This window comes from Silurus meridionalis, chromosome 24 (assembly GCF_014805685.1).
Source record: "Silurus meridionalis isolate SWU-2019-XX chromosome 24, ASM1480568v1, whole genome shotgun sequence".
NCBI lineage: Eukaryota > Metazoa > Chordata > Actinopteri > Siluriformes > Siluridae > Silurus > Silurus meridionalis.
In genome coordinates this window covers 20,100,068-20,116,795 of record NC_060907.1, presented here as the reverse complement: position 1 = coordinate 20,116,795, position 16,728 = coordinate 20,100,068, and the positions used below count along the sequence as shown (strand labels likewise).

Below are 16,728 nucleotides of genomic sequence, written 5' to 3'. Positions count from 1 at the left end.
GATCTGAGATCTGAAATCCCTGCTTGAGGCTTAGACATTTAGAATAATGTATAGTTAGAATAATGTATGGTTACTCTTCTCCCTTTTTATTTTTATTTAACACGTGAGAACACTGGGATATCGGTCACGCGAGCACGGCGCTGATGACTAAGAGGTTAAGGTACAGAAGTGTCACGGTGTACCTCAGGGCCTTTTGTTAGGTCTCATTATGTTTGGTGTAATTGTTTGTTATATTTAGAAATCTAACTTGCCTGCCAGTGAGCATTTTCCTTGGGGCTGTGTAGATGTTCCTGCAGAACTGTGCTAAGCTGAGAATGGAGCTGAGACAGAGCTGCGACAGAGGACAAGCCCAACGCTCTCTAAAACAAAAGGTTTTGTTAATTACACTAAATAATCCAGGTGAAATCATCTGTAAATCTTCCTTCCTTTGTATTTTTGTATTGCATTGCAAATTTTCATAATGCTAACTGGGAACTATAAGCCCCCATTACTTCATAGCCGTGATATCATAGCACCTGCACTGAGGATATACTGTATAATTAGTTATTGACATGGCAACAAATTAAATTCTTATTAGTCAAGTTGATCAATTTACTGTAATATCACATGACTGATACTATGATCCGACACTGGAGACTCCGTTTCCATTAATGTCTCCTTACAGAAAAATTCACATAAATAACAATAAATGAGATATATATATATATATATATATATATATATAAACTGTAACTTACCTGCTCACTGGCACTGTCCAGTAACACTTTCATTTGGTACAATGAGTTCTGCTATAGCAAATGTGCTCCAAACCTGCTGTGTATGTGTGTGTGTGTGTGTGTGTGTGTTGGGGTCGGGTGTGGGGTGGTGGGGGGTTAAGGCTTAAGGTTATATATCGCCTGTCACATCCACATGGTCCAGGAACAAAGTAGAAATCTTTCAGGTGTCACACATGGGGAGTATAAACCTCTCCTATACATACACACTCAGGTGAATTTACTTACAGGGACCAAACACAGCTTGTGAAGTCCTCATAACTATCAGCAATTATTTTATATATATTATATAGTCCTTTGTTCATAGAATGACATCAAGTAACTCTCTAATGTATATAGAAACTCTGATGTGATAAAAGCTGTATCGTGGGGATCAAATCCTAGTATTAGCACATAAACAGAACACAGTGACTGGTGAAGATCTTTTCTAGTCCTGAACCCATTTATTTTACTTCTTTCTAATATGCAGACTGTAAAATTCAAATTCATGTGGGTAAACAGGATGACAGGATGATGTCATGATAAAAAGATAATAAAGTGAAGGGATAAGCAGATAGCAGGATGACCTGCTGACAGGATGACAAAGTTGCAGGACAGCAATATGACAGGATAACAACGATAACAGAATGGTAGGATGACCCCGAGAGACGGCTGGCAAAGTTACGGGATGACCAGATGGCATAATAAAGTTAAAGGATGAACAGATGATTAGGTGACAGGATGTCAGAATGGCAAGATGGCAGGATGATAAAGTGACAGGTAGCAAAGTGACAGGATAACAGGATGAAAGTGTGACTAGATGAAAGGATGAGAAGAAGACCGGATGACAAGGTTGCAGGATGGCAATATGAAGGGATAACAAAAGACAAAATGACAGAACAGCAGGATGGCAGGATGTTTGCTCTATGAATAGATTAATAAAAAAATATGCAAATTATATTTACATTCAATTTATTTCCATAAACACTCAGATATGACAAAGAGAACAAATATTGGCATAAGCAGAGAGACACATTCTTTTTTACCTCCTCATAATCTGTTTTTCTCATCCAATTTTTCTTCATTATTTTAATTTTGTCATCAACAGCAAGACATGCTGCTTCAACGAGGAAGAGATGAATGCAAAAAATAAAAATAAAAAATGCAAAGTCAACAATTACTTATCATTTCACACATGTTTCTAAGAAACCTTAAAGGAGTGTGTGAGGGGAAAAATAATCCTGATGATTTATCTGTATGAATGTCAAGGTCATGACCTCATTCTTTTTTTTTTTTTCCCCACTGGAACAAACTCAGATTCACAGATCCATTTTCCTGATTGTAGAATCGGACATTTTTAAAGCATGTCCTAGTGGGGACCAAGAAGTCCCTGTAAGGATATAAATACCGGACAGTGTTTACTTCATAGGGACATTTCACTGGTGAAATAATCTGTGCTAATGGAAATATGGTAGGACGTGTGTGTGTGTGTGTGTGTGTGTGTGTTTGCACAGTCATTAACTGTCGTGTCAGCTCACAGTCATCACATTGCAGAGAGCTTAATTAACATGTACACAGGCACACACTATTTTTTGTTTGTTTTGTGATTAATAATTAATTATTGTTTGCACGTTTCAACATAGTGGCCATTTTGTCTCTCTCACACACACACACACACACACACACACACACACACACACACACACACACACACAAAGACAAGATTAAGGCCGTTTCATCTCTCTCTCTCTCTCTCTCTCTCTCTCTCTCTCTATCGCTCTCCATGCTCCATGCTTTCTCTCCCTTACGTTTCAATTTTCTCATCACTCACTCAGAAGGACACTACTCTTCCATCCACTCTCTCTCTCTCTCACACACACACACACACACACACACACACACACACACACACACACACTCTGTTCTCCTCTCCATCTCTCACCATCTGATGGAGGCTGAAGCGCTGTACAGCTTCAGAGCTACTGAAAGTGATGAGCTCAGTTTTCACAAGGGTGACATCCTGAAGGTAAGCATGTGTGTGTGCGTGTGTGTGTGCGCACAATTTAGAATTTTTTTTTCAACAGCATCACTTCAAAATTCTCAAACCTGATTGGGTGAGACGATGTTGAATTCTCCATTTCAGGACCTTGGACAATGCTGGTTTAGGTCAATGTGTTTGCTCTTATACATTATATTGTTTCCATAGCAACATCTTATTTTACAGCTGTTCTCAGTTGCTCTGGAGCATTTCTTGAATAATACTTAATATTTGCAAACCAATTAATGCATTTTTCAAAACAATGTGTACAAACAGCACAACACATTGGATTTCCTGCAAAAGCCTGTACTTTTCTCAAAATCCTTAATTCCTCTCTCAAAAGTAAGTATTTGTGTCAATGTCATTATGTCATTCACATCAGAATGACACGTCCTTGTGTCATTGTTCACAAACAAGATCGTCACAATGTTTAGTCGTGTTGTCAGTATGACGCTGCACAGTTTCAGTATTTTTTGATATGAACTACGGTTTGGATCACAGAGATTAAAAATGCACAAAGTTGCATTTCTTCTGCTTGGCATCTATGAATCTTAGCAGCACAAATGTGTTTATTTGACTGCATATTCGATTTATTATTGATTGCAGGAGACCGGACAGGATTCACACTTTCACTGTACACTAATAGTGACTTAGTTTTCTGGTTGTTGCTCTGAGATTCACCTTTGACCTATTTCTAGAGAACTAGTTGAAAATTGGGTGATCTGATGCCGTACACTCGCACAATGAATCACTTCAAGTCACATTTACAACAACAAAAACAAAAGTTTGATTAAATAGAAATTTTAGATGACAGATTCTGATAACTGGTTTAACCATTTTGCATGTAATAACTTGTGCAACAAACTGATGCTGAGATGTTTTGGGGGTTAAAACTATTCAGATGAAACCAGTATAAGATATTTTGGTCAACATGACAAACAACTGATAATGTAGAAAAAGCAGACACTCGTACACAATCCATTAAACGAATTTACCAAAGCAAGTGCCGAGTGGTTTTCATGTAACAAGGTTTGCTCCCAAGCTAACGGTGGACTAGCGTAACATTAATGCTAAATTAAAAAGAGAACAGCAATTTGAGTGCAGGGGATTTTATCACACCATTTTTACAATTAATAATGTATGGAAGAAAATTTGGTGTTTTTGTTGAGTCACGGTTGATGTAACACTGAATAATAAAAATATTTACTTCTAAAAATCTGTGTTGTCCAGATGTTTTCCAGCGGTATAGAGACAAAATGACAATCACATTGCAGAATGACAAGATGACATGATGACATAATGGCAGGATAAAAAGATGACAGTGAGAGAATGATTGCAAAATGACAAGGTGACAGTACATGATAGCAGGATGTGATGATAAGAGGATGATATTGGAAGGATTACACTGTTACCTGCTGTTCATTGCTTCCAAAATTCCATTGGGTATATTATTTAACAGCGCTGTCTATAACCAACCACTATGGTTTTAAGTTACAAAAATGTAGATTCTAAGCAATTTTTTCAATTGTTCACTCTTACGAAATAAATGTTTGTTCAAGGTAACGAATATGGATGAAGATCCGAACTGGTACACGGCTGAACTGTCGGGACGAAAAGGCTTCGTACCCAAAAATTATATCAATGTAATTCCTCATCCGTGAGTATCCGACATGAACAAAAATATATGTGTGTGCGTTTGTGTATGTCTGTGTGTGTGTTTATTATATTTGTGTGCAGTTTTATTACAACGACACTTTTGCAGAAGAACTGATATCGTTAACCAGGGTTGCCAGATTATCAAAAATGTCAGCAACAACGTACAAGACATGACTTTACTCGAGGAAAAAAAGGTCACTGTGGTGCGCACACATTTTTTAATTGTGTTTTGTTTCCAATTTAATTCTGATATAAAACAAGATCCTATTTGCTATTTGTGTCTGTAGCGCCGGGGCAGCGTAAATCCTGTCCCAGTGGGCCTTGATTAGAGCTTATTTGTTGCAGTTCCCTTTAATAATAACAACACTTAAATTAGCACTTTCCAAGTTTGCTTTGTAGAATTCAAGAGTTATATTTATATTAAGTTTGTAATCTGGTGTACCAGCAGTGTAGATGTATTCATTGCTGGAGACTCAAAGCACTTTTGTACGTCGCTCTGGATAGGGGCGTCTGCTAAATGCCTGAACTCTAAATGTAAAAGTAAAACTACAGAGCAAATGATGATCGCTGATGCGTGTTGTTGTTATTGTTATTGTTTTAGATGGTTTGTTGGAGGAATCTCTCGGCAGGCTGCAGAAAGTCGCCTGAGACCTCTGGAGAGTGGAGCGTTCCTCATCCGAGAGTGTGAGAGCACACCAGGGGAGTTCTCTGTGTCTGTCAGGTACACACACACGCACACACACACACACACACGCACACACACACACACGACTGTATTGTTCAGGCTAAAACAAGTGGGTGGTTCTTTGTTTTGGAGTGTTTTATTTAGATTTATTTTAACAAAAGCCGGTACAATAAAAACAGTGCAGATGTGGATAAAAACAGCTGCAGCTGGGTGGAACCGACCGAGTGCTCCGAGACGAGTCTATAAAGAACTGAAGAGCTTTAAAAATAGTGAATATTCTGGTAATCCGTTCGATATTTGCGCTCCATGCGCGATTCCAGATTTGTATAATGTCACGAACGGCGTTCTGGTTTTCACGTCAACGCTGCAATCGTTTCTATAGTAACAACTCGCATGAATGGACCAGGAACATAAAGACGGAGTGAAGGAGTCTCCAGTGTCATCGTTTTGTATCAACGAAAGTGTTACAGCATTTTGTGGACATTAAATTCAATCTTGTGAATAAAATACGATAAAGTTTATAGAACACCAGTCGTTAATTTTAGCAAATCGATGCTGTTATTAGCATGTAACGGACATCGCAGTGACAGTGGCAGCGTCACACATCGCTACGTCAGACTGCCTTGTTTATTTTCGGGTGCGTGTTTAATGTGTGTCACAAGAGAAGTCATGGACCAGAAGGATATTTATTAAGGTAATTTCCTTTGTTTCCTTTTGTCCTGAGTTACAGCTACACGTTAATCGCTAGCTCACGGACTGGTTCGCTTCGAGCTCAGTTTGTGGGCGGAGCTATGACATCATTATCAAGCAATAATACACATTTTTTAGACTTAAGTGTTGCAATGTTTACTCGCTGCTAATTGTTTTCTAGATTTTCAGGACAATTGCATACGAAAACACACACACACACACACACACACACACACACACACACACACACACACACACACAGGAAAACTAGTATTGAGAATATTCAGAGAAATCCTTCATAACTACATTTTTTAAAAGTATGTGGACACATGAGCATTAGATTTCGCTTTTTTATCATCCAATTCCACATTTAGTCTCCAGTTGCTGCTCCAATCTTCTGGGAAGATGTTCACTAGATTTCGTGACGGTTTGTGGAGATTTCTCAGGGTGTTAGTGAAGTCAGGTACTGATGTAGGTGAGAAGGTGAAAAGGTCTAGGGTGCAGTCAGCGTTCGCATTCACTGTTCAGTAGGTTTGGAGCTCTATAGCAGGAGATCTTTCACACACTTCCATTCCCATGGAAAGCAGATCTTCATGGAGCTGGCTTTGTGCACCATGTTGGAACAGGTTTGAATCTCCTAGTTCACATGAAGGGAAAATCTCATGGCACAGCCTCCAAGGACGTCCAATACAATCGCGTGCCTCCGGGTTTGTGGGAACATTTTGGAGCAAAACCACATATTGTTGAAAAAATTCTAAATACTTTTTGCCTCGTTGAGTGTTTTTTTGGAGATCGGAAGTCTGAGCTTAGAGAGAGAGAGAGAGAGAGAGTGTGTGTGTGTGTGTGTGTGTGTGTGTGTGTGTGTGTGTGTGTGTGTGTGTTGAGTCAGATGTTTACTCGAGACTGACTCAAATGTGGTTCCCAATTGAACATAATACAAATCCGGAAGCTGGAATCAGGAAAGAAGGAAACTTCTGGAGACTCAGACTGGAGGATTAGAAATATTCACATCGCTTAATGAAACTGAAAAAAGTCAGTTTCACACACACACACACACACACACACACACACACACACACACACACACACACACACACGCTTAATCCACCCACTTACCCTTCAAGCAGTTCCTCATTCTGGCCCTTATTGTGTGCAAACAAGCAGCATGAACAGTGTGTGTGTGTGTGTGTGTGTGTGTGTGTGTGTGAGAGAAAGGGAGAGTGTATATTAGGTGAGGCTGGGTTGGGCTGGCAGGTGATGAAAAAGAGCCCGCCGGTGAAGGGTGTGTGTGTGTGTGTGTGTGTGTGTGTGTGTGTGTGTGTGTGTGATATTAGATATGTGGAGGACGATTTTCATATTAAGCAATGCATAATACAAGATTACTTGAAATGCTTAACAAGAAAACCACACACACACACACACACACACACACACACACACACACACACACACACACACACACACACACACTGTGTATTTGTGCAGTTACGGGGACCATGTGCAGCACTTTAGGGTCCTGAAGGACAGACTGAGACGCTACTTCATATGGGACGAGGTTTTCTCCTCCCTCAACCAGCTGGTGGAGTTTTACAGCATCAACAGCATCGCCAAGGAGAGGAGCATCTTCTTATTGCAACCTGAGAGACTGCTGACTGTGAGGGTACACACACACACACACACCTGTTCATACACACAAACCTCAACATACTCTCACAATGCTTACACCTGCATTTGAAAACACACACACACACACACACACACACACACACACACACACACACACACACACACTCCCACACACAGAAACCCCTGCACACCAGTACATACTGTATACACACACACCCGTTACATGTAGAGAGACACACCTTTACACACCAACATACTCTCACACAAACACATTACACCCACACAATCCAACATAAAGACCCCCTCACACACACACATACCTGTACATATACACACGACCCAAACATCTTCACACACACACACACACACACACACACACACACACTCCTACACATACACAACTGTACATACATACACTCCCCTACACACACTTTGTAATTTACAGTATGAGAATAAAGAGTGTAAATGAGCTTGTACATTAAATGTAGCTGTAAACGGATAAAAACCGGTCCACGTTTTTTGACGTTTGTGTATTTCCTCTAACAGCAGACCCCCGAGTGTGTGTTAGTTTTCACTTATCTCCAGCTTGGTGTGTTGTTTCCAGAGGCCGCGTCGCGCTCACGCCCTCTTCGACTTCACGCCCCATCAAGTGGCCCAGCTGCGTTTCCTGCGCGGCGACGTCATCGACCTCCTGGACTGTTCGGACCCTCACTGCTGGAAGGGGCGGTGCCGGGGCCACGTGGGCGTCTTCCCTCCTGAATACGTCCAGCCTGTGTATCACTGAAGGATTCGGCTTCAAGCAAAGATTCGCTCATGAGTTTTTTTTTTTAAACTTATTAAAAAATAAATGAATAAAAAATAAACTCCAAAAGTATTGGGACACTTGACTTGTCTGCCCATACGTGGTTCTTCACCAAAATGTTCCCACAAAGTTGGAGGCAAACGATTGTATAAGACGTCTCTGGATGCTCTAGCATGAAATTATCCCAAACCTTATCTATCTATCTATCTATCTATCTATCTATCTATCTATCTATCTATCTATCTATCTATCTATCTATCTATCTATCCATCCATCCATCCATCCATCCATCCATCCATCCATCCATCCATCCATCCATCCATCATAATCTAATCATTAGGCATTATAAGCTGTAAATTGTTTTTGCTTGTTATACACGTGATACACACGTGATTTTTTTTTGTTCTCATGAAACAATTTGACAATTTCTAATAAATGTGTTTAATCCTAAAATAATTTAATCTTTTAAATTGCGTTGTTTAAAATCAAAAAGATGTGATTTCTAATAAAAGAATTGTAAATGAATTTGAAATTAAAATGCATTAATAAATATAGTATGTACACTAATTATAAAATATACAATATAGAATATTTATCTAAATACATTTTACAAATATCTCCATCCCATGGCAGCAGAAACAAAACACCAAGTCAGTCATGTGTGTGTGAAATCAAAAAGCTTTTCATTTGTTATTTTGCACAAACACTTTATATTTCATTCTCATATTTGGTGTATTAGTGATGAGATAAAAGCTTGTAGTTTTTATTTTTACATGCATATTTGCTGTAAACACTCTGGATAGACTCTAGGGGGTGACATTGAGGTACATCCCCATTTCGGAGGGTTAAACGTCCTTTTTGTGCACAAAAACTAAAAACTGTGTATTTAAATAACACACTTATAATTCTCCTATTGCAGATGTTAGCAAAGGTATACACACGTGTTTCTCTGTTAGCTTAAATAGTGTGAGGATCAAAGCAAAACTGTAAAAGAAGAAAAAAAAGAGAGACATTTACTACATATACTAATAAATATACTACAATTATAAAATTCACTCTTTTGCTAATGAAATCCTGGTTTGAACTCCGGTTGTGACACTTCTGGGAAAATCGTTTAGTCATTTCTGACTTGGAATTCCTGTTGTGACTTTTGGGAATTTTTATTGAGGCTTGAAGCCGTAGGTGTAAAGAAAACAATCCCGCATGACTCCACCCGTCATTAACCGACACATATTTGTGTGATTGACTCCTTCACACACGTTTTTTTTTTCTTTTTCTTTCCACATGAAATCAGACGGAACGAACGCAAACAGCATGATGACAGCAAGAGGCGACACGGAACAAACAATTTCCAAATTGCAACATTTTCCACAATTTATTGGACAAAAATTGACACCCGTTCATCAAAACGACAATTTTTTACAAATTCCGTGTCGTGAACGTCATTGTTTTGTCACGTCCTCCTCCTCCTGGCAAGCGATCAATCCACATGGATAACATTTAATTACGTAAAAAAACCAACATCATTTAAGGTGAAAGAGTGTCGGTGTTGGAAACGCCGCGAGGCAGACGAGGCGCCGTGTTCCGACCTGCACGAGTGACTTCATCAGCGCACGGGATCGTTTTTTCTATCAAATTCTCCTCAGAACAACTGGAACCATCCGACTCATCTCAGAACAAGTACAACACGATCGTCACAGAGCCTAAACTTTCCGCCGAATGATTTTTTTGCGTAATTTAAGCTTTTTTTCCTAAAACACAAACAAAAAACGTCGTACACATTGTTGTGTGGTCAAAAGTATCAGCACAGCAACTTTTCCAGCTGTTTTTGCTTCTTCTCTAAAATTTTCTCACAAAAAGTCACAAAACTAGAATTTTCCCCATTCACTTGAACTCGGAGACTCAAACCTGTTCCAGCGTGGTGCACAACGCCAGCTCCATGAAGATCAGCGCTCCATGGGATGGAAGATGCGGAAGATCTCACGCTCTAGCAGTCCAAACCTGCTGAAGACCTTTGGGATGAATGTTTCTCCCTGACTGCACTTCAGGCCTCTCAATTCCTCACCTACATCAGGACCTTTGTGGCTAATTGAATCTCCACAAATATCTAGTGGAACATCTTCCCAGAAGAGTGGAGCTCATTATGATACTAAATGGAGACTAAATGTGGATATATTATATATATAAATGTGGTTTATATTCTTTTCAGCTCCGCCTGGGAACAGAAGCCAGTTGAGGGACGTGACACATAAAACCATTGATTCACAATTAAACATGTTACAAAACTGACACCTTCTATTCATTGGAAAATTTGAGACGTGTGTGTGTGTGTGTGTGTGTGTGTGTGTGTGTGTTATGCATAGTAAGCGTAAAGGAATATATTAACACACATAAGAATAACAGCGTTGATGCAGCAGAAACGCATCCAGAACGGATCTTCTCTAATGCTGCGGATGGCAAGGGGCGGAGTCCCGGGAGCGCCACGCCCTGGCCGGGGACTACAGAATCCGGCGGTGCGGACGCACTTCCCTCTCCGCACAGACTCACAACCTTAAAACAAACGAAAAAAAGGAGAAGAGAGAGAGGGAGGGAGGGAGAGGGGGAGAGAGAGAGAGAGAAACCCTCATGTTGTGCAAAAGACCACTTCCTAGAATTGCGTACTGTTTTGGGTGGAAGGCGAAGGAACAGGAGACACGAACAACGAGAGGAAATATTTTGGAAACGTAATAACATTGTGTGGCCAAAAGTATCGGGACACCCAAATCCACCAGTCATATGTGCTCCTTTGTAAAATCGGAGGCACACAGCTGACGGGACGTCTTTGGATCTTGTAGCATTACATTTTTCCTTTGCTTGTACGAGGAGATCCAAACCTGCCCCAGGCCTCCTCACCTCACCTACATCAGCTGGCTTTACAGTACTAACACCCTTGTGGCTGAATGAACTGCCACAAAATCTTAAAAATCTAGTGGAGCATCTTCCCAGAAGAGTGGATCTCATAATAACAAATGTGGAATCAAATGTGCAAAAAGAAGCACATACTAATCTAACAGTCAGGTGTCCACAAACTTTTGGCAGTATATATATATATATATATATATATATATATATATATATATATATATATATATATATATATATATATTAAGGCTGTCAAAATTAACGCAAATTTATTTTAACAGCACAACATTTTTTATATAAACAAATAAATATAAACGAGTCGAAATTAAAATCTTCAACGCAACACATTTTTTCACGACGTCTTTTCTTTACTCAGATTTATTTTTAAAATTACCTCCACCGGAAATACATTTTTCTTCACTAAACATTTGTTTTATTGCTGCGCCGAGTCTCAAATCAAGCATCAGATTCCCCCATGACGCGCGCATCCGGCGATTAAAACCGTCCGTGTGGAAACATGGCAAAGGTTTTGTTTGGTGTCCTGACGATTAACGTCATTTAAAAACACAACAATTACTAATTGGTTTCACTAATAATAAACATACATTTGCATAAAACATCAATATTTTGATGTCCATGTTGATTAGAGTTTTAAAAACGTGTATTAATTGAAGGTCGTTTGGAACAGATACAAATGTGTGATTAAGTTGCGATTAAATATTTAAATTGATTGACAGCCCAAATATATATATATATATATATATATATATGTGTGTGTGTGTGTGTGTGTGTGTGTGTTACCTTCTGCTCTCCGAGTGAGTGTTGATACTTTCTGGAGAGGTATATCTCGGTCAGCAGCGCTGCCTCTGATCGTCCACCAGGTAAGATTATGTATCTGTAACACCATTACACGTGAATCCCCGTGGCGATCTGAATCTGACATTTTAAATATGTTCCTGTTTCTATGGTAACAGATTATATGCAGGGACACTGTACATTCTTTTCAGGGCAAGTAGACACATTTGTTGTCAGCTTATAATGTAGCTAAAATGGACAAAGTTTCCATTCATTGTGTTCGTGGAGGTATAAATCACCACATAATGTTCACTTTGCTTTAAGAAGTCACACGAGCTAGGTAAATTACTGCTGGAGGAATAACCGAATAAGTGATTTGGAATATTACCCACAACACTGCTCTGTCATTGGTTAATTTTTCAATTAAAAAACCTTTTATTTTATATGCAATAAATTATTTTACGATCTTATATAACATTTTACAGTAAAAAAACTGCCTCCAACTGTTTTTTGTTTAAATTGCATGCTAAAAAACCCCACAGCAATAAAGTAGCTTGTCCACAAGGGGGTGCTATTAATATAATGGCTTTATTGTTATATCCAGGGTCTATATTTAGGTTTGTATTACATGTAAAAAAGTATAAAGTTTAAAAAGACATGAGGCGAATGACGTGATTGTGAAGTGTGTGCTTTCATCGCCTAAGCGACATGCCAAATGAATTGTATGTTGGAATATTGTGTATAATTAGTACCTAGAGGACTCACGTAGCAAGATGAATAAAAGGGGGCGTGTACCTGTTCCTCGGAGGGCGCAGGCGTGAGGAGGCTGATGCCAACGGTGACGAAGACTGTGATGGCGCAGAGGATGATGGCGAAGTGCAGGTAGTGAACGCTCCGCAGGATGGGCGGGGCTGGGTCGAAGATGCCACAGCGAGGGGGTGGGAAAGCAAATTCCAAAACCATGCGTGTAAATCCAACCGCCAGACCAACCATCAGACCCCAGAATGCTCCCTAAAACACAACCACTTCATTAAATACCACAATCCTCTTTACTCCCTATACACACACATCCTATACACACATCCTATACATCCTATACACCCCTATACACCCCTATATACATCCTATACACATCCTATACACTCCTATACACACCCTATACACACCTATATACATCCCTATACACTCCCTATACACACTCTATACACACACCCTATACACACACCTATACACACCCCCTATATACACATCCTATACACATCCTATACACACTTCCTATACACACACACACACACACACACACATCCTATACACACACCTATACACACTCCTATATACACACCTATACACACCCCTATACACACCCCTATATACACTCCTATACACATCCTACACACACACCTATACACACCCTATACACCCCTATACACACCCCTATACACATCCTATACATCCCTATACACTCCTATACACACTCCTATACACACACCTATACACACCTATATACATCCCTATACACACTCTCTATACACACTCCTACACACACCCTATACACACCTATACACACACCCTATACACATCCTATACATCCTATACAATTCCTACACACACACACACACACACACACACACACACACTATACACACATCCTATACACACACCTATATACACACCCCTATATACACCCCTATACACCCCTATACACACACCCCTATATACACACTCCTATACACACTTCCTATACACACACCCTATACACACACCTATACACTCCTATATACACCCCTATACACACCCCTATACACACTATATACACACCCTATACACACACCCTATATACATCCTATACACACCTATATACACACTCCTATACACACCTATATACACACCCTATACACACACCCTATACACACACACACACCCTATACACACACCCTATACACACCTATACACACTCCTATACACACATCACCTATACACACACCCTATATACACACTCCTATATACACCCCTATACACACACCCTACACACACACACACACTATACACACACCTATACACACACACACACACACACTATACACACACCCTATACACATCTTATACACACAATGAACACACTCACAGGACACACCCTGTACACACACAGGGCAGTGGTGGTCCAGTGGTTAAGGCTTTGGGTTCCTGATCAAAAGGTCAGGAGTTCGTGCCCCAGCACTGCCAAGCAGCTACTTTTGAGCTCTTGAGCAAGACCCTATCTGCTCCAGGAGCACCGTGTCATGGCTGACCCTGCGCTCTGACCACAGCTTCCAGACAAGCTGGGATATGCGATTTGAATACATGAAAGTTTCACCTCACTTGAACTACGAGACCAAACCTGTACCAGCATGACAGAAAATTGCACAAAAATCTGCTCCATGAAGATCTGCTGTCAGTGGTTTGGAAGATGTGGAAGATCGCCTGCTATAGAGCCCCAAACCTATTAAACAATAAATGGATGTGAACACTGACTGCACCCCAGACCTCCTCATTTCCTCCTACATCAATACCTGACTTTACTACCACCCTTGCGGCTTAAGGAATCTCCACAGATCTCCACAAAAAACTAGTGGAACATCATCCCAGATGAGTGGAGCTCATAATAACAGCAGATGGGGACTAATTGTGGAATGCGAAGCTCAAAAAGATGCTCAGGTGTCCACAGACCTTCAGTATAGTGTCTCAATTCAGTGAAATGTAAATATTCACATTGGGAGGTTGTGGTAGTTTAGCTAACGCTGCTTTAGCTTGTTCAAACTCGCCCAGATCTGATCTGAAGGTTGTATAGTGAAGCTTGTTTTACTTTTGTTTTTATTTAAACCATAAGTTGTTCAGTGGTAATGCAAAAAAAAATCTATACGATCTGAAAAAGAAAAGTTGTTGCATAAGCGAGCATAAGTTTGTGCTAGTGATTCATGGTGTACAGCTATCTCAGAGCTGAAACCATACTCGGATTGTGAAATTGAGAAAGTGAAGGAGAAGAGTGAAGCGCCAGTGTCTTCTGTAGCTCGAGGGCATCCTGCATTCTCCACAAGAAAACGCCCCACCCTGGTGTCAAGGTGTTCCTCCTCGCATTACTGGAATGTTATAATGCTTTTCAGTCGGACGAACAGGTTTTTCCTCGTGAACACTCTGCTAGTGCAAAGAGACATCGGTGAGGATATCAGAGCAGACAAAATAGAGAGAGCGAGAGATGTTTTATCTTCTCTTATCTGAGTCTGATACGCTTCAGGCTATGCATCACAGCACGCTTTTAGAGGCTTTTATTTGAGATCAACCATGAATTCATTCAGAAAGATTAGAGAGAGATATCAATATTAAGATATATATTAAAATTGTGGTTTATTTAACGCTGATGGAAGGAGTCTCCAGTGTCGGCGCTCCACATGCTCTTGAGATACCCTTAATCCTGCTCCCTTCGGTTTGAGAGAACTTTGGAGAACGTTTCAAAAAGCTACAATTGAAAACGCTGTCTTGGTCTGGACAGAAGGCCAAAAACAGAGAGAAAAATATGCGTTTTGAAATAAAAAAGTATTCATGTGGAGTCTCGGGGGGGAGATTTTTCCCTCACCGCCGTCACCTCTGACTCGCTCACTGAGGGAAACTCAGGAATAAAGCTACTTTTATATATTATATTCTCTTTGCCTTCACATCTGACGTGTCCTGTGGTAGAACATCTCGGACCCACATGCTTTACGTAAAAACCGCCGGCCACAAATTTTGAATCCCCGGCCTCTGACCCGAAGCGAGTCTCACCTGAAGCTACTCTCACAGCTACTTGATTTTTTGGACTAGAAACGTGATGCGTTTGGTCGCCACCCGACCAGCAAACACGAGACAGTTGGGTGAAAAGTCGAATGACATTCGATCTGCATGTTTTTATCGGATTCAGAAGACAAGCTCGACAGTCCGGGTGTTTTCTCACGGTGTCTCGTGTCACTAAAGTAAAACGTCAGGGATGTTATTTGTTCCAGTGTAAGTAACTGTGATCAGCTGTTTGCTGAGGTATTAGTGTGCAGGCTGCGTCATGACTCATTGGAATCTCTTCCTTTTTATGTATACACACACACACACACACACACACACACACACACACACACACACGCGTAACATCTGCTTCTCCACGGAATCAGTCATCACTTCAATGTAAAACTGTCTGTAGCATCCAGACCTTCAGGTTAGTCAGCTCAGAGAGGTCCTCAGAAAAAAAAGACCCCAGACACTAAAAATCGAAGAAAAACTTACCGCTTCATTGGTTCTTTTCCAGAACACCGCCATGACAAAAATGGCGGTCACGGGCGGAGCCAGGTAGCTGGTCACCGATTGGATGTAAACGTAGAGCTGGCCGCTGTTGGCATTCTGAAGGATCGGGATCCAGACCACACTGACTACCACCAGAATCACCGTGACGATCCTAAGGGAGAGCAATCGAGATATTAGCATCGACCTGCGATTGGCCGTTTTCCGACCAGTCAAAGACGAGTATTCAAATGGGATGAACGGAATCACACCACCTGCCGACCAGCAGCAGCTCCTTCTCGCTGGCTCCTCGCCGATATTTCTGCCAGATGTCCATGGTGAACAAAGTGCTGCTGCTGTTAAAGATGGAGGTCAGCGAGGACATCAGCGCGGCCATCATCACGGCGATCATCAAGCCTCTCAGGCCTAAAACATACACACACACACACACACACACACACACACACACACACACACACATTTAATCCTCTCACACCTCAACAAT

At 40.6% G+C, this 16,728-nt stretch overlaps 2 protein-coding genes across 3 annotated transcripts in view; one reads left to right on the top strand and one right to left on the bottom strand.

The window, feature by feature from the left end:
• The first annotated feature begins 2,478 nt into the window (after window positions 1-2,478).
• On the top strand, window positions 2,479-8,666 carry grapb (GRB2 related adaptor protein b). 2 transcript variants are annotated; one of them, XM_046837769.1, is made up of 5 exons: window positions 2,479-2,778; window positions 4,350-4,447; window positions 5,048-5,167; window positions 7,307-7,475; window positions 8,052-8,666. In XM_046837769.1, the coding sequence occupies exons 1-5, from the start codon at window positions 2,536-2,538 to the stop codon at window positions 8,229-8,231; spliced, it is 810 nt and encodes a 269-aa protein (XP_046693725.1). In that variant the 5' UTR covers window positions 2,479-2,535; the 3' UTR covers window positions 8,232-8,666. The 2 variants fall into 2 exon arrangements, with proteins under 2 accessions (XP_046693725.1, XP_046693724.1); XM_046837768.1 differs by having other exon boundaries at window positions 7,307-7,481.
• A 939-nt stretch (window positions 8,667-9,605) lies between these two features.
• slc5a10 (solute carrier family 5 member 10) overlaps window positions 9,606-16,728 on the bottom strand; it is a 52,897-nt gene continuing 45,774 nt past the window's right edge. The window contains exons 13-17 of the mRNA XM_046837767.1: window positions 16,499-16,649; window positions 16,230-16,398; window positions 12,741-12,956; window positions 11,952-12,045; window positions 9,606-10,799 (exon numbers count right to left, since the gene is read on the bottom strand). Of these exons, the coding sequence (XP_046693723.1) occupies window positions 10,603-10,799; window positions 11,952-12,045; window positions 12,741-12,956; window positions 16,230-16,398; window positions 16,499-16,649 (827 nt within the window). The 3' untranslated portion in view covers window positions 9,606-10,602. The remainder of the gene's footprint in view (window positions 10,800-11,951; window positions 12,046-12,740; window positions 12,957-16,229; window positions 16,399-16,498; window positions 16,650-16,728) is intronic.

What these genes read in the sequence shown, in the direction of transcription:
- grapb (XM_046837768.1), top strand. Translation starts at nt 2,536, where the DNA reads ATGCTCCATGCTTTCTCTCCCTTACGTTTCAATTTTCTCATCACTCAC. An exon ending in ATCAATGTAATTCCTCATCC is followed by an intron (nt 4,448 to 5,047) that starts GTGAGTATCCGA and finishes TTATTGTTTTAG; the next exon opens with ATGGTTTGTTGGAGGAATCT. An exon ending in AGAGACTGCTGACTGTGAGG is followed by an intron (nt 7,482 to 8,051) that starts GTACACACACAC and finishes TGTTGTTTCCAG; the next exon opens with AGGCCGCGTCGCGCTCACGC.